Consider the following 17,953-nt stretch of genomic DNA (forward strand, 5'->3'; position numbering starts at 1 on the left):
TCCTTCCTCCCTTCCTTCCTCCCTTCCTTCCTTCCTTCCTTCCTTCCTTCCTTCCTTCCTTTCTTCCTTCCCACCATTTCTTTGAGTTTTAGGGTCTTAGGAAACTGAAATTAACAACACGAGGCTTAGAAAGTCCCTTGGTAGTGGTCCCTCCATCCACCATCATCTTGAAGTCCGTCTCTAGATCACCTCTCATTTGGGCAAATAGAACAGCCTTCCCATGGGCAGCTACTTCAAAGTGTTTGATTATTATTTCCACTGAGGTGGCCCTGGGATTCATCAGCCTGGCTTTTGGCATGCCTCCAGAGTTAGAAAGCCTTTGAAACTTCCTCATTCTCTGGAGAATCAGATCCCTGAAGGTCAGGAATTACTTCCTAGAATAGAAATGCCTAACTGCAGTTCGGGAAGTTGCTGGAAGGTTGAGTGGCTCACGTTATAGACATTTACAGAAACTGAGGAAGATCTCCCATAGTTTAGCTACGATTTGTAGGCACTCATTCTGTTCCTAGAATAATAAGATGAAGAATTATGGGCACCGTGGATCATATTTAATGCCTTCTGAGTGTGTCCCCGTTTGTCTCACTCGAACCTGTTTGGAATTTCCAATAAAGGAGCATTATGCTTCTTATTAAAAGACTTCCACCTTTTGATACTCAGATTCAGTAGTTAATCTATCTCTGAGTAAAGCATAGGTTGAGGACCCTTTTGCTGAGGTAGCCAGAGCAGAAGTGTTTCTGAAGGTGGTACCTAGGGAAGTTCTATACAGTTGCCAAGTAGAGGTGAGCAATGATGAGTGTATGGTGCTGATCCGTCCCTGCTCATTTGTGGACAAGGGTGGTGGTGGGGGGTGTGAGGTATGATGTTGGTGTCCACACAAAAGTGCTGAGCTTCTGGCACTACTTAGGTCATCTATACGGTCATCTATACTGCAGTAGAAGCAAATGGGACAGCTAGGTGGCCCTTTCAGTGACTGAGACATCTGAGTAAAAGGAAATCAGTTACCAGGAAAGGCAGTGTGGGTTTAGTTGTAAAACTGGCTGTGGGCGCCAGTCACGGAGATGCTTCTAGGAGTATGTCCATAGGCCAAGCTTCTGAGGGAGGCACAAGGAGAAAGGAAGAGGCAAAGCCAGGGAATGCAGAAAGAGATGGATGGAGGGATGGCGCCACAAGGGGCAAATCAGAGGGCTGGAGAGGGCTGGAGAAGGGACTGTAGAAACAAAAGCCAGATCACTGGGGGATGGGATCAGGCTCAAAATAAACAGTTATGGGGGTCAGTTGGGTACAAGGTGCTTTCATTCTAGAAGGAATGGTTGCTTCTCAAAAGTGGGGTACAGGCATAGATTAGTTCTCAACAGGACAAAGCTGGGACTGAGTTTCAACATTTTTTTTTTATTGTTATTGTTCCATCAGCATGGAAGCCAGAAACATAGCAAGAAGATGCTACAAGCCCTCCTTCACTAAGTCTGTCTTAAAAAGACTTCCTGCCTCTTATTGGATACAACTGATTCACTGTGGTCCTCTCATCACTGTGGTCCTCTCATCAGCGGAGAACACTTGCTGCCTCATGATTGTTCTGTGCAGAAAGTCACTGCAAATCGGAGGGTCTTTCATTTAGAACCCCATCCCCTTTTTCATCGTATTTACCGAGCCCAGTAATCCATTTTGCAGTGTGGTAAGGCTCTAGTGCCTTCAGAAGGCTTATCTGACTTCCAGAGATCTTCCTGCCTCTGAAGGCTCTCAGAGCTGATCATCAGCTTGTTTTCAATTTAGGCAACTGTTTCCACAAACTATAATTTAGACTTGAATTTCATCTTTAAAAATTCAGGTTATCATGTATGTATGCCATTGAGTTCTTATTTTCTTGGAAGAATCTTAAGAACTAGAAGGTATCTTCCATCTTGGTGTTTCCAGTCTTATACTGGACAACGCCTAGAATGATTCCATATGCACAGTAAGTACTGTTGGGAAGCAGGTTTAAACATAGTATGTATGTGTGTGTGTGTGTGTGTGCGCGCATGTGTGTGTGCGCATGTGTGTGTGTGCATTTTATTCAATCAAAGGCTTCTTGTTAGAGGATATCTTCTATTTTCTGACTACAATATCTCATCCAAGAATAACTCCAAAGTCTGGGTCATTTTCAGGGCCAAGCCCAGATTCATAGACTCGTGGGCCGAGGATCATGCAAGGGTAGCCGAAGCCTTCTATTTGAGTCCTTTCTAGTGGCCTGCTGGAAGGTTTTCCTGCAAGCAGTGAACATTGGGAGGTTGGGCTAAAATGTTTTCCACCTGACTCTCCGTGAAATAAGTTGTCTTGGGAAGTAGCCTTACCTATATCTTGAGGTGTGGAGGAAGTCCTCATTGACTCGGTTTCCAGAACACACACGGCGGTCACACTCCACACATCGTCAGGGAATGGGATGGAGAAGTTAATGGAAACGGTGAACAGTTCTGTGACGTTGTCTTGTGATATCAGCATCTCATCACTGTACTCGTTAGTTGAATTAGTCGAATTAATGATCCAAACATACATCTTTGTAGGTTTTGGAAAACCTTGCTTAGATGAGCAGGTCAAATTTATGCCAGAATTCCTGTCTTTATACTGAACCTCCATTTTAGGTTCACTGAAGTTAGCTGGAGGCAGAATAGAGATGGAAACAGTCAGTCTAAACGCAGATGTATTTACAAAGGAACGGCAAATAACTAACAGCAAATTCCCTAATTGGGGCTCACCTGGTGCTCTCAAGGCGTGGGCTTCAGCCTACAGTGATGGCTACCTGATAGGCCTACAATTATCTTTCAAGAAACCCACTTAACTCCTTATCCCAGTCAAGAGAGCGCTCTCTGAGAGACAGCCTAGCTAAAATGATTCACTAAGGTCTCTAGTGAAGCCCTATTAGAGGAAGTGGAGTCTGAGTGGCAGTCCGCTCTGACTACCGGGCCTCTATTGCCATGGGGAAGCATCTCAACTTTCCACCCAGGGAAGGAACTGAGATTCCACCAGGAACTCACAGAGTTTACGGTCCTTGCATGCCTTGGGTCCCATCTTTAAGAACCTAAGAATAAGAATAAGAAGTGGGGCCTTTGTGTTTACAAACTCAGACTATTGGTTTTTGACATGATTACTGTGGTATCATCATCATGCGTTATAACAGTGGTTCTCAACCTGTGGGATGTGACCCCCCCCCCTTTGGGGACTGCATATCTGATATCCTGCACGTCAGACCTATATTATGATTTACAACAGTAGAAAAATTACAGTTATTAAGCAGCAAATAATTTTATGGTTGGAGGTCACCACATCATGAGGAACTGTATTAAAAGGTCGCAGCATTAGGAAGATTGAGAACTACTGTTTTATAAGAATTCATCCATCTGGGGGCAAATTCAATCCACTCTCGCCTTTGTTTTCACTTGTGTACTTTGAGCTGAAGTGCACTGGCACATAGATCTTGGACCTGAAAATTGTGCCTTTGGCCAGCCAAATCCTTGTTGTTCTCACTTAGGGTGTTTGCAGATTCTACACACTAATTGGATAATTCAGTATGGGACTGGAAAGAGGGCTCAGCTGTTAAAGGCTAGACTCATAACCAAAAAGTTAATGCGCTGTATTGGTTCTAAAATGGAAGTCATTAGCATGCCATCTTCTTTGCATTTTGCAATATTGATAAGCTCCTTGCACATCCTGCCAAGGCTTGCTGAGGGTTACCAGATTCTGTCTAGCATCATCAGCAATACCTTTGCAGTCATGGATTAAGTTGTAGCAGTAATACACACTGTAACAAATAGACAGTTGGTTCACAGCTTGTCTGTGCCCCACCTAAAACACCCTGTCTCCCCAAAGGTGACTACCATACACTGACCTAGCACTTAGTTCACTGAAACCCCAGAGAAACACAACTTAGGTCCACACAGAAGCCGGCCCTTCAGTGTTTGCAGTGGCTCGATCTGTAACAGCTTCAAACAGTGACTGGATGGTAAACGGCATAACGTAATTCACCAATTAAAAAAAAAAATGCTCCCGAATTTCTGAAACCCTCAGGTGAAACACAAAACATCTGAATAAAGGAAGTCAGTCTTAAAGGTTAAATACACATGTTCAGCTCCGGGTGTATGATAGTCTCAAAATGACAAAACTCTACAACCCAAACAAAAGCTATGGATGAAGAGAACGGCTCCAAAAGAAACTTCCTGAAGGAATTTTTCAGCGGGTGGAAGTGTCCTGAATCTGATCTACTGTGGTGGTTACAAACATCTCAACAGAATCTACAAAAATAAAACAATATTACACACTCAAATGATAGATTCGTTTCCCTGTATGCTAGTTTCAAAAGTCTGTAGTGAGATGCAGGCAATCCTAAGCCTGGTGAAACGGAGAAGCTGACTTGTTGGTTTGTGGGTTCTCTTCAGTTTTCCTTCTGTCTGTTGGGCAGACATAACTCAAATGATCTATGGAAAGTTGAAGGGAAAGCCCACATCAGTTGGCTGCCACCCTTGGTAGGAGTTAAAGACCACAGTCTGTGTGCATGCGTGTGTGTGCACATGAGTGTGTGCATGTGTATGCGTGCATGCATGCATGTGTGTGCTTTATACACATGTGGCGGTGGATATCAGAAATATTTCCTCAATCACTCTCCCTCTTTCTTATGTTGTAAGACAGTCTTCCACGGAACCTGACGCTCATGGATCCTATTAGGTTGGCCGTCCTAGCAGAACCAGGGAGCCTTTTGTCTTGGCACTCCATTCCCTACCTCCAAGTGTTGAGGTTAGAGGCATGTGCCACTGTGCTTGGCCTTTTCCATGAATTCTGGGAATTCAAACTCAGGTTGTCATGCTTGTACGACAGGCATCTTATAGACCAAGTCATCCCTCAGGCCCCAGATCAGGTTTTGTGGGTGAGAAAATCTCAGACTAAAGGAGAAAGTGGATGCAATGGCCACAGCGTCCACTGTTTTCCTCTGGCTGTGTCGCTTTTTTTCAGCTAGCTTTATTTTTTTTTCTAGAGAGAATCCTCACTGATCCCCAAGAAGCAAACCATCAAAGAGCAAAGGGCTTTCTGCTTCCCACTCTCGGACCCCACCTTCTCTAAGATGGACTTCCTAGAAATGGCACTCTTCTGCCTTCGTGACCTGTCAGATCCCCAGTCTAGGCGAGCAGACCAACCATCTGAACACAATATAGACACATACCGACCACTGACAGCTCCGTGTATGTCTGCTGGAGGATGACTGATCCTTTGGGTGTCTTTTTTTGTATAAAGCAATCATATAATCCCATGTCCTTGATCTGAACATTGTGGAGTCCTAGAGTCCAGTTTTCTCCATCAAAGCTTGTGCGGTTCAGGTACTTGGCATTCACGTTATCAAGTTTCTCTCTGCCAAAATAGTGCTCATACAGAACAGACTTTTTCTGGTCCTGCCAAAATACTACCAGCTCACTCAGGCTCATATTCTGGGCCTTTGTAGGATGGCATGGCAGATACGCAGTCCTATTGAAATAAGCTTGCCTCTTCATGGCAGCGGCATCTAAAACAGAGAAACTGAGAATTAGGGAAGAGGAAACAAGAAGGAAGAAATTCCATTCTCCCCACGCAGCACCCAGCCTCCAGCTTTCCCGCCAGCGATGGTACTGGACAGATGGATGTTAGCATCTAGAACTGGGCATCCATGCTGGGCATCTGGGTTCGACCCTTGCTCTCGTTCCACTGGTCCCGTGTGCAGACTGTGGCCTTTGTGAGTCCCAGTTCTCTCTCCTGATTAAGGAGGAGGTCTGAAGTAAAGTCCAGGATTCTCTCTGGCACTATCACTCTGTGGATTTCTAAACCAGAATATTGACCATGACCACTGTGGTTGTCACGGGCTTCCACAGCTGCTAAGCAGCCCCCCTAAACCCTCCCTGTCCCATGCCATCCTCCTACTCTTTGGTTTGCTACTATAATATACATACACATATAGATTGTAGATGTAGATGTAGATGTAGATATAGATATAGATATAGATATAGATATAGATATAGATATAGATATAGTGACTCTTGAGAGATTGTGGTGGCCAGAGCACTTAAAGATGTGAGTAGAGTGTCGGGAGTGAACTCTAAGTGGGAAGGTGAGGAGGTGTGTCACATGGAGAAAACCCCAGAGAAACCGACTTGCTACTCCCAGGCAGCATTGCCTCTGGAAACTTTTATAACCTAAAGGGAACATGCTGGAAAAGTTCAGAGAAAGGACATGTTGGCATCAGCCAGCTTGTAGGACGCTTTTCTGGGCTGCAGAGCTACTTGGGACTCAGCAAGGAAAAAGCAAATAGAGGAAGCTGAGAGGCGGAGGGTGAGGCGAGGGTGCTGTTATTGGTCCCCGTCAAGTTGGGAGCTGCCACGGGGAGCAGACTGGAGAAGGTTCTGCATAAAGACATAAAGAGCCATTCATCTTTCAGGATTCCAGGCAGGGATGAGCGGGCTCCCACTAGAGTGTCGGCGATGCAGGGCAAGTTAAATTGACCTGATCCATGGGCCTCCCTATAAAGGACGTAAATAGACAGATAGCACTTGGCAAAACTGAACCGCCTGCAGACCACCATGAGAACCTAGGATCGAGAGGTTGTGAGATGTCTCAGGGGATGCTCCAGGCACCAGTGACATAAACATGAATGTCTGGGTTGGAGAAAGAGGGGAATCCCTGAGTTCCCACAGCAGTGAAACTGGGCCCTGAGGACAGTTTACTCCATCCGGCCTTCTGTTACACCTTTGTTCATTTCTCAAGCACGAGGCAAGAGTGCCACCTACTGTAAATGTTCATAGTGCTGCGAGGGTTGGTGTGGGCAGAACCCATTCTGGTGTGGGTCTAATCTATCGTGTGGTTCCGGGCAGATGATCTAATAGAGAAACCAAGCAGGCAGCTGAAACGTCGACCAGCTATAGGGTGGGGTGGCATTATTGTTCAGCTATCAGCCGCATTTTCTCCAGCTGGAAGTGAATTCACCCTGAGTTTCTTATATCTTCTTGACACACAGGTTTTCTTTTCCTCTATGAAGACCCACAGTACCTTCCTTTCCTTCCTTCCTTTCCTTCCTTCCTTCCTTCCTTCCTTCCTTCCTTCCTTCCTTCCTTCCTTCCTTCCTTCCTTCCCTTTTCAAGACAGGGTTTCCCTGTGTAGTCCCAGATGTCCTGGAACTAGCTCTACAGACCAGGCTGGCCTTGAACTCACAGAGATCTGTCTGCCTCTGCCTCCCGACGTGTGGGATTTAAAGCATGCGGGGTGAAAAAGCAAACAGGATTAAAAGCGTGTTCTGCCGCCACCGCCTGGCCCCTACTTTGCTTTCTATGTGCTCTCTCTACTAACAGACAAGTGCGACTTCTCCGACACAGGCCTCTTCTCCAGAAGATAACTGAGACTTCCTCCTCACCTCCGTTTCCTCTTTACTTACAAATACAAAGTAGACCAAAGACATTGGCCTCATCTGGGGGCTGGTCAGAAACTTAGACTCTCTGGTTCCACCCAGGATCTGAATCAGAGTCTGTGTTTTTACCAAAAACTCCTATTTGGGAAATGGAGGAAATCAGAGATGCAGACCTGAACACACTCATTTCCACCCTCTCCAAACCCCTTCTCCTCCCCGTGGGGTAGAATCGCTCTGTAGCCTCAGTGGAACTGAAAGTAATTCACTGTCTACATGCTTGGGCTCATCACCAGACTCTGGTTTTCTTGATGTCACTCTGAACCAGGAAGAAACATCTTCTTAACTGTGACCAAATGGGGAAGATTTGACACCAGGTCTGTTTTTTCCCCAGTGGCTTCAGGCCTCCAATGCTGTGGTCCCCGGAACTTGGGGCCACTAAGTCAGTGAACTCCCTGGGATTCCATTGGTGGAAATCACTGACAATCCCTCCCTCCTCTACCACTTGGGCAACAGAAATGGCTTGGATTTACTTGTGACCGATTGCTATGATGATGTCAGGAGCAAGGCACATGGGATTCAGCCATATACTCCCCCAACCAGGAAATAGAGACCGCGAATACTAAAGGAAACCATCTGAATGCCACACGGAGCTCTCGGTCTGAGAACTCTGTAAGTCTGTGACCCTACCAGAACGACAGCGTTCCCTGGTCGCTACCCCAGACTCAGGTCGTGTTTTAATCATCTCTTCCTCGTGTCACAACAGTTATTACACTCAAGGTCTTTTTTCTAAAGCTTTTCTAGGCTTGCTGGAAGCCCTGTTCCATTGTACTAGACTCCACTATTGATGAATCTCTTCAATAAATATACCCTTAAATGTTCTTTCCATGAAATCTGGATCTACGCAAAGGACTCCATGTGGCCCCCAGATGCAGTCCCTCTCCACTTAGAGGGATCTATACTCTCTAACCTATCTAACCCGTCTCACTGATTGTGAGCCATTAATTATTGGGTACTACCTCTCCATTCACGGAGGATTTTGGCATTATATTCAAGGCTGTTCTTCCTAACCAAGTTTCAACATAACTGCCAAGATGATCTACAAGTTTGCCCATCAACAATGAGTCTACCCGCAACCGTGTATCAAAGTTGCAAAGACCTTCACCCACAGACTAGTTCAGAAGCCTTCCGTCTGCCTTGACATGATCTCAAGCACTGTCACCTGAGGCTCAGCTCCTCAGACCTCGGTCTCAACACATTCATCTCCACCCAGAACCTGATTCCCCCAGGCTTCTCTAGCGGCCTCTTATCTATTCCTTTCATCAAGGCTTTGGCTTTCTTAGACCTCAGTCTTGACTCCACACTGCATTCTTTCCCCAGAAGAATGCTTTGAGACGCGAGAACTCTCATTTGGTTTTGAATAATGGCTCTTGAATCCTTGATCCATACTAAATGTGACCTAGAAACCAGATTAGTTTTGCAGTGCTGGAGAGAGAAATTGAATTTTTTCGTTTCATTTTAATTAATTCAAGTTTAACAAGTCGCATATGGCTAGTTATATATATATATATATATGAAGAACATAGAAATAATTCAGCTTTTTAGCCATTTCTCACCAGTCAGGTCAGTAAATAGGCCTTGTTACCTTAGAAGAACTCACACTGAAGAAACGGCTTTGGATCTATAGATCAGATCTTATACTGGGCGGACGAGCCCCATTAGAGGAAATAATTCCATTGAACAGACAGGTAACGTTTGACATTTGAGATGTTCTATCTCTCTGAATGCGGCTCATCTCAAACTGGTCCCACTGCTCCTGCTTTTCATTTTAGTTAGATTCCCCTAGTGAGCAGAAACACCTCCTCCCCCCACCCCACTGCTCAAGCCCATCTCTCATGAAGCATTCCCGATAACAGATGTTAGCAGCCCCCACCAGTGCATCCCTGTCCTCTCCCGATCTGACCGGTCCACCAAAAGTCGCTCAGTTTTGGCGTCCAGCCTAATTGGAATAAATTTCCTCAGGCTGACGCCCTGGCTTGTGTGGCTGTTCTCACGCCTGGATTTATTCTGGATGACCATTGATTCAAATGCTAACAGATTGATCCAAACTGTTATCAGTTCAATAACCTAGTGCAGTTATCGATTCAATAACCCATCTGCAGTGCATAGCTTTCCCTGGAGTCCTGGGCACCATACCCAGTGGCTTGCTGGACACTTTCATTTAGAAAGCAGGGGATGCTCTCTTCTTCCTCTTAAAACTTCCTCCCCATCTCTACTCAATGCCATTCTACCTGCCATCATCAGATTATCTGCAGGAAATGCCCAGATACACACACACACACACACACACACACACACACACACACACACACTGCATGGGAGATCAGAGGTACATCAGCCAAGGGTGGTGGGTGACTACGAAGCAAAAACAAGTGCTCTCAGAAAAGGAATCTTGATTTACCTGGAGGCCTTAGGGGCATTGTCTTTTAAGTTTCCCTTTACAAGCAAGGAAGGTCCATGCAAGAAGGGCTACAAGTGTTTTCATTTCCACGGCTAGAAAAATCAAAACAGGGTCACCTACACTAACATCCCACACCGCCAAACCCAAACCACCTTGCTACCTGACTTTCCAAGAGATTTGGAGAATGGGATATCCAAACTTCTCAGACTAGTTTATCAGCACAACAGGGAGGCTCCCTGAATGCATGCACCACACATCTTACACGAGACAATCTGTTATTACCCAGCACATTAGTTTTCTACTGTTCTCTCTCCGTCTTGCAAGAAAGTGTCATTGCAATGGCCAACCCCATTTTCAGTTTCTGTTTTTTTTTTTTTTTCCTCCAGCCTTTCTCTCTCCATAAAACCAACCTCTTTTGCTTAGCCCTTAGGGATGCCTATTCTATTTCACGGAATGGAGTGATTGTTAGGAATATTTCCTAACATAAACTCCCTGCCGACACAAAATTTCCAACCAAGCCAAATCAAAACAAGCCAAATTAAGAAATATCCAGGTTTAATGGGAGATCTGCCCTCTCAGGTGGCCCCGAGGGGAAACCGGGAAGCAGAGAAAACACTACCTCTGGGAGGAAGAAAGGGAGACCACATGTTCTTCTTTTGGGGGACCACCTAAATACCCTGGGGAGTGGTCCTGACCCCACCCCCAGAGAGGGATCAGCACCTGGCCTGCTGGGATTTGGAGTCCAGACCAGGCCAGGGGGCTGGGATAGATGCGAGGGGCAGGGGCCTACGCTCCCAAATGGACAGTGATGTGTGATGCTAGAATAAGAAAATAAAACCTATTAAGATTTTTAAATTATCCACAAAGAACCTCACTGCCTGCCATCTTGGAGTCCTGAGATCCTTCGTAAATCACACTCAGGAAGTTCAGAGCGGGTACCAGGTGACTACACACTCAGTTCTAGCTAGCAGAATACTATTAGGCAGCAAGGGAGAAAAACAAACAAACAGACCTCGAATCAGGACCATGCAGCATTCCAGGAGCTGCAAACTTGGTAGAACCAACATAGAGGGGAACTTTAACACAGACTCCCCGCAGTACTTGGGAAACTGGAAAGGACCATGTGAGGTAAGACCCACTTTGAAGGGATGACAGAGGTGTGACTAGAATCTGAGATTCCACAGGTGAAGCCTCTCCAATGGACTGGACCAGCATCTATGATCCAATCAGCCAGTGGAAGACCGAGACAGGAGAACCCAACACAGAAGAGCTGCAAGGAGTGAGGCAGGCTTCTGGGAGTTGGGGAAGGCATACGGACAGACTCCATACTGAATCCCCACTCTCGGGCCACATCATACCTAAGTCTCCACTGGGATCCTCACCTCCTACATGTTCTTCTCCCTCCCTGGTACCCAATGCCTATTTAGCAGGCCAGTGTGGTTCTGCTTTGTTCTTGCCCTGTATCGCTTGTTCTTTCCTCCTTAGTCCTTTCTTTTTCATTCTCCCCTCCTAAAGAGCATAGGTTGGCCATGGTTTCAAAAGGCTCTGTGTCTCAGCCTCCTGAGAGATGGGATCGTTTTACGTTATCTGATAGCATACATTTCTCCCTCTCTACAGTCGACAATTAACAAAAATACCCTCAATTCTCTGCCCATTTTTGTTCCTAGAATCCCTCCTTTCCCCTACTTTCTACAAACCCAGTTCATGAGCCTTATTGTTTTGTTCTTTTATTTTCCTTTCTATTCATACCCACAGTACACAATCTATTAAAACACACACACACACACACATACACAAAAGATCTTTAAATTAGTGTGAAGTCGGCCTTTGATGCCGCAAACACGTTTGAAACCAACGGGGCCAAATCCCAGGTCATATTTAAAAAACAGAATTAAGATTCCCTTTCTCAAAAAGAAAAACCACAGCCTCAAGGTTTTGTTTGTTCCCAGGAAGCCCACTCATTAGGGAGCCTTACTCTTTCTTACCAATTTCCATTCTTAATCCTCAACAACCCTCCTCCTGTCTGACAGCTCATTCATTCTCTCTGGGATCCACTAAAAACATGTTTTTATGAGTGACTAACTGGGGTAAGACACTGAGGACTGAGTAAGATAGGTACATTTGAAAAGGTCCTGAGGCAGTGACTGAGCAAAGTGACTCTTTGGGCACAATAGGTGTGAACTGTCAGTACACCCCAGGTATCTGTTTCAGTGCCCAGTCAGCAGTGATGGGAAGTAGGAGCCCAAAGCAAACAAACACACAGATGCTACTTCATCCAACCATCCAGGCCAGAACCTGCAAAAGCCTGGAGGAAGACAGTGTTCTTTTCCACAGAGCACTGGATCAGAGTGTGAGACTGTTTTGTGTACATCTTTAAGCGAAGAAAGACTCGACCACTCCAGGTTTGCTGTTGAATCAGATGTCGTTCAGAAACAAGAACAGAAATGAGAACCCTAGAACCTGGAAATTTCTTGTGGGTGGCTTTGAACTTAATAACACATTCTAGGTCCATTTAATGCTGTTCCTATGCACACAAATGTGGGTCATTCACTGGGGCATAGATACCAATGTCCCCATCCTAGGAATAATGACTCTCTCAGTAGCCATCAACTGCCATGAGCTCTTCAGCTAGGGGTAGGGATGAGCTCCTCCCTGCTCCTTGATGAAACTTTTAACTGATGTGGGATGCTTTTATTGGTTGTTGAATAAAGCTGTTTCGGCCAACGACTTAGCAGAGTAAAACCATGCAGGAAATCCAAACAGCGATACATAGAGAGAGTAGGAGGAATCAAGGAGATGCCAGCTGGATGCCAAGGAAACAAGACATGTAGAAAATGAAGTAACACTACAGCCACGTGACAATACATAGGCTAATAGAAGAGGGTGAATTTAAGATGTAAGAGCTAGCTAGAAATATGCCTGAGCCATTGGCCAAGCAGTGTTGTAATTAATATAGTTTCTGTGTGATTGTTTGGGTCTAGGTGACCGGGAAACAAAGGCACAATCTCTGTTTACATTTAATTCTCTTGATCTTGTGGTGGTCTTGTGCAAGGTCTCTGTGAATTCTTGACACACGGTCTCTGTGAATTCACGTGTGTAGCAGTCATGTCACGCCCAGAGGCCAACCTTTCACAGTTCTCCTCCCCATCCTCTGGCTCTTACACCCCTCCCATCCCTCCTCTCTCTGGTGATGCTCGCTGAGCCTTGGGGATTAGGGTGGTCCATACAGCTGTCCCATGTATGCATAGTCAAAGTTGAGAGGAAGATGGGAGGTATTTTAGAGGGGGCTGAGGGCTTGGAGAGAAGGAGTAGGGTGGATATGACTAAGGCACATTGTATGCATGTTTGCAATATTCAGAAAACAAATTAAAGAAGTATACTTATAAATGATTAAGATAGCTAAGAAATGAAAGGTTGAGAAATGGATGGCGACTCTTTGCTTTATCCTTACTTTTAGTGGTGAGTGAAGAACTGGCAAGTTCATGTTCTGGTGGCTGATGCTGATTTTCTACCCTCTTTAAATCTGTTCTTCCCCCAGCATCTTCACACACATCCCCTCACCACCATGAAACCCAATCAGTTATTGTGCAAGAGTTTTTCTTTCTTCTTATAGATTCAATGTTATCACCTCCCTTTTGAGGAGCTAGGAGTTTCCACACAGTTTCAAAGCGGGTCAGAAGAAAAATAACACCTGCCTTTGGTTTTGATGGGTTTCACAACTTTACTTGCTTGTTTTCAAAGGGCTGAGCCAGAAAGTCTGGGGACAGGAAAGGTGTTTCGGTTAAGCTGTCACTGAATATTTGTCTCCAGGGCATTTCTCTCCGAGGTCATAAAAGCTAAGCTGGCCACTGTGGCAGGCAAGGCTAACCTCAGCCTTAAGGACATCTGAGGTGTGGTTTAAGATAAGAGGAGGATGTGAAGGAGGTAGTGTGTGAGCAAGAAAGGACGAAACTGAAGCAACATCATCCACCAAAGCTATTAGAATCACAAAGAAAACCAAAAATGAAAAAAAAAAAAAAAGAGCCTGTTGCTCATTGCCTCGGAAGCTTGACAGCGGGAATCAGGAGCCGCAGCCTGCTGTCACTCCTCAGTGACATTCAACCTGCACTGCTGGGGATGAATCTGGGCTCTCTCATTAGGAGCTGTGTTGATCTTGAGTCAATTACTCAAACTTCTCTGTACTTTAGGGACCTTGGCTTAAAATGGGGAATAATGACAAGAGCTAATGCAGCAAGTTCTTGGGATTTTTAAATGAATTGCTCTTCATAAAGTGCTCAGAACAGTCAGCCACACAGTTTATAAAGTACACACACAGACACACGCACACACATACATACACACAGAGACACATATACAGATACATACACACATAGAGATACATACACAGACACACACAGAGATGCGTACACACAGAGACACATTCAGACATGCACACATACACACATGCAGATATGAGCACCTGTGCCCATACTCATGTATACACATGCACAACCTATCTTTTTCTCCCCCCTCTGTGATACGTGTGTGTGTGTGTGTGTGTGTGTGTGTGTGTGCCTATTGCCTTTCCACCTCCCCAGAAGCTGAGACCCCAGGTCACTGGCCCTGGCAGGAGACAGCTACTGTTCTCCTACATTGCTAATGAATAGGTGAGCATCTATAGATGTCAGACAGGTGGCCTCAGAAAGCTATGGTGCTAAGCAGAAACCACAAATCACAAAAAGGCCCATCTCTACCCGCTGAGATGTGAGGGAATATCTGTTCACAATGCCCAGCTCCTCCTCAGCCAGCCAGGGCTGGGTACAGTGGCAAAGGGCCTGTTATATGACAATGATGGAGGAGGTGGTTTTGTGGCTGAGCTGGCTAGTCAGAGGCCAGATGGTCAGGAGGGGCCTGAGGATGCTTCAGGCACACGGGAAGCTCGGGCACCCTGACCTGGCGCCAAGACTGAGGAGGCTTCTCTGAGAACTGGGGTGGAGAAAATGAGTGACAGGAAGGGTGGGTCAGCAGAAATAAAACAGCACTGAGTTGCAGGATGAATGCTAAGGCCTCCAGCCAGCTGCCCAAAGATGCATCCCAGAGAAGAGCTTACCAGGAAAGGCTGAGTCCTAAGAGGCCCTACAAAGCTAAACTATTAAGAAAAAGATCACACAATTCAAATGCAAAAATGTCACCCAGCAAGAGGAGACTGTGATGGGGAGGGGGAGGGTGGCCATTGTTTGTGCGGGAGGGAAAGGAAATCTTAATTAACTGTGGTTATCTTATTCATTTCTTCCAAGTCACAGGACTTGTGCAATGTAGCACTAGGGCCCTTCTGGGGGTGTTAATAGGTTTACAAAGGGGGGGGGGATCTGTGCAAGGCAGAACCCCGAAGCAGAGTCACATAGCATGACCAGTATGAACTCAGACACAGGCTAAGGGAGAAGGGTGTGAGCAAGAAGCGGTACATCAAGAAGCTTTATAAGGCTCACCGGCTGTTTCCCAGGGCCCTGAGAATCCTGGAAAGGGGGACAGAAAGACCAGAGTGTGTACAGGTGGAGCCAAATCAAAGGCTTCGCTGCAGTGGCCTTCCGTGGCCCCCCAGGAGCCCTGGAAGGGACATTCTGCCTTGTGCAGTGTCCAGATCCTGGGGTTTGATGGAAGGGCAGAGATTTGCCCAGACTGGAGACACCTGTCCTGACCCTTCCTTGGTCTCTAGGAAAGTTATTTGCTATGGAGTCTTAGGCAACTCTCAGGCCTGGGCTTGCAGTGGTCCGACTTACTGGGAGACAGCCGAAGGCCTCCGGGCCTTTACCCAGGAAAAAGGTTCTTACCCGAGAGCACGAAGACGGTCACAAAGAGGAGTCCCAATACCATGGTGCTAGAGTTAAAAAGAGAAAATACAACTTAGTTAGCAAGTGAGACGGAGAACATCCCTGCACCCAAGCACGACCTAGAGATGGCGTTTGGAACTCCTGTGGCCCGGGGTGTGGCGGAGTCGATGCCGAACACCCTCGGCAGCCGTTTTTCGCCCTTAGCTCCACTCAGAGGCCTTACTACCCAGCCTCCTCTGCGGTGGGGCTGGTCATGCAACTGGGCCCTGACCAGAACTGAGGGCAGAAAAGCTAGCCGCCGCTTCCAAACATAGCAACAGAGGCCTCCTCCCACATCCACCCCCTTCTTCCCGGCTCTCCCATCTTCCTTCCCAGATTCAGGAAATTCCAAGGGCAGATAAGATGGCCCAGTCTCACAAAGGCAGAGACCTGGTTTCCAGAACGAAGTCATAAAATGGTGCTCTCTGGCCCTCCCCACCCTCCCCACAACTGATCTGGACTGGGTGGCATTCGCAAGAAGCACTTGATGTTGTGCGCGAAAAGGCTGTGGGACAACCTGCCTTAGAGCATAGCTCCTCCCTTTCCTCGAACAGTGCAGGGTGGGGGAGCGGGGCGGGGGGGGTGCGAAGGAGCACAGACATTTAAGTAAAATCAAAGTTCCTTTGATTTCCTGGGGTTTTCATAAATGTCGCCCGGAGAGCTCGTGAAACGCGTTCCTGGACTGTGCGCTGAGAGTCTGACAGGCAGTTGAGATGAAGCCTGAGTTTAACAATTCCCAGGGCCGCACTTTGAGAATTACTCCGTGGGACATCCGCTTCATCCGTAAGATAATCCGAGGAAAGAGTCACACGTGGCCTTATAACATCCAGCCCCCCCTTTTTCTCCCTGCTTCTCTGCTCACCCACTCCCCATAGACCAAGATGACTGCGGGGCTTACAGGAAACACAGGATAAGGGCCGACATTAGAAAATGGTGGGAAAGCAAGCTAGTTACAGCAGTTTGGAGCCGATCCCAAGACAAAGCCAATGCTAAATGCGTGCTATGAAAATATGCCACCTTCCTGCTGGCTGCAAGACGTAACAGTCTCGGCTCCAGCACCACCTCTGCATGCACGCCGCCATGTTCCCGGACTCGATTGTCGACTGAAACTCTGAAACTGTTGAGTGAGTCAGTTTTCTCCCTCTCAATTAAATGTCCACCTTATAAGAGTTACCAGGGTCATGGCGTCTCTTAACAGCAATAAAATCTCAAACAAAGGCAGAAGTTTTAAAAAAAAGAAAAGAAAATTCGCCACCTTGTATTGGGTGGCGCACCAGCAGGTGGAGTAATACCTGGCTTTGTGCATAAAAGGAAACTGTGAATAGGGAAGAAATGCTATTATTTACTCGATGGCAGAAATTTCTTCCTTGGAGAGTGGATTGTCTAAAGCCATTCTCCATCCGTCAGGCTGTGTATGCAGCCTTCCTTCTGCTCTTAAGGCGCTTATCACAGAATAATGGGCTAAAATGTGTTTTGTGGGGGGGGGGAGGTGTGCATGTGTGTCTGTGTGTCTTGTGTCTGTCTGTGTGTGCATGTTTTAATCCCCGTAGATTGTGATTTTTTAATTAAGAACTTTTAGAGATTATTCTTGCACACAGCACAAAAATTTTAAAGTAGAGGTGATTCTTGGGCACAGTAATACATGCATTTAATCCCAGCACTTGGGAGGCAGAGGCAGACACCCACCTATCTCAGTAATTCCTAGGCCAGGCTGGCCCATACAGTTGTAGGCTAGCAAGGGTCCATAGTGAGATCTGGTGTGTTTGTTTGTTTGTGTTAAAGTAAAGGTGATGTATTTAGTTAATTTTCTTGTTGTCACAACAAAACAACTGACAAAAAAGCTCAGAGTTTTGGGATCCAGTCCAGGGTAGCAGGGAAGGCATAGGGGTGGGAGCTGGAGGCACCTGGTCACATGGGCCCCTCAGCCAGGAAGCAGGGAGAGGCTGGTGCTCAGTTAGCCTTTTCCTCTCTATTCAGTCTGAGAGCCCAGTCCGCAGAGTGGCGCAGCCCACACTTAGAATGGGTTGCCCTACTTTAATTAACCCAGTCTAGAAACTCACACACTCAAACGTGTCTCCTGGGCGACCCTCGATTCTGCCAAGAGGGCAGCAGTTATTAGCTATCCCAGTGATAAAGAGTAGGAAGCAAGTCTCTCTCAGCTCTGGTCCCTGGCCATCGAACTTCCTTCCAAAGGTTGCCTGGAATGATCACTGACGCCTCTTGCAGTTTCTTGCCTTCACTTAGAGTTATTTTAGA

At 46.4% G+C, this 17,953-nt stretch overlaps 1 protein-coding gene across 2 annotated transcripts in view; it reads right to left on the reverse strand.

Annotated features, from left to right (window-relative positions):
- Positions 1 to 17,953, reverse strand: part of Cd86 (CD86 molecule) — a 62,089-nt gene that overhangs the window by 11,956 nt on the left and 32,180 nt on the right. For both annotated transcript variants that reach the window (XM_050122399.1, XM_050122398.1), the window contains 3 exons: positions 15,659 to 15,705; positions 5,186 to 5,521; positions 2,328 to 2,630 (listed from right to left, as the gene is read on the reverse strand). In XM_050122399.1, coding sequence (XP_049978356.1) covers positions 2,328 to 2,630; positions 5,186 to 5,521; positions 15,659 to 15,705 — 686 coding nt within the window. The remainder of the gene's footprint in view (positions 1 to 2,327; positions 2,631 to 5,185; positions 5,522 to 15,658; positions 15,706 to 17,953) is intronic.

This window comes from Alexandromys fortis, unplaced genomic scaffold (genome assembly GCF_014885135.2).
Source record: "Alexandromys fortis isolate MF-2015 unplaced genomic scaffold, M_Fortis_MF-2015_v1.1 scaffold_187, whole genome shotgun sequence".
Lineage (NCBI taxonomy): Eukaryota > Metazoa > Chordata > Mammalia > Rodentia > Cricetidae > Alexandromys > Alexandromys fortis.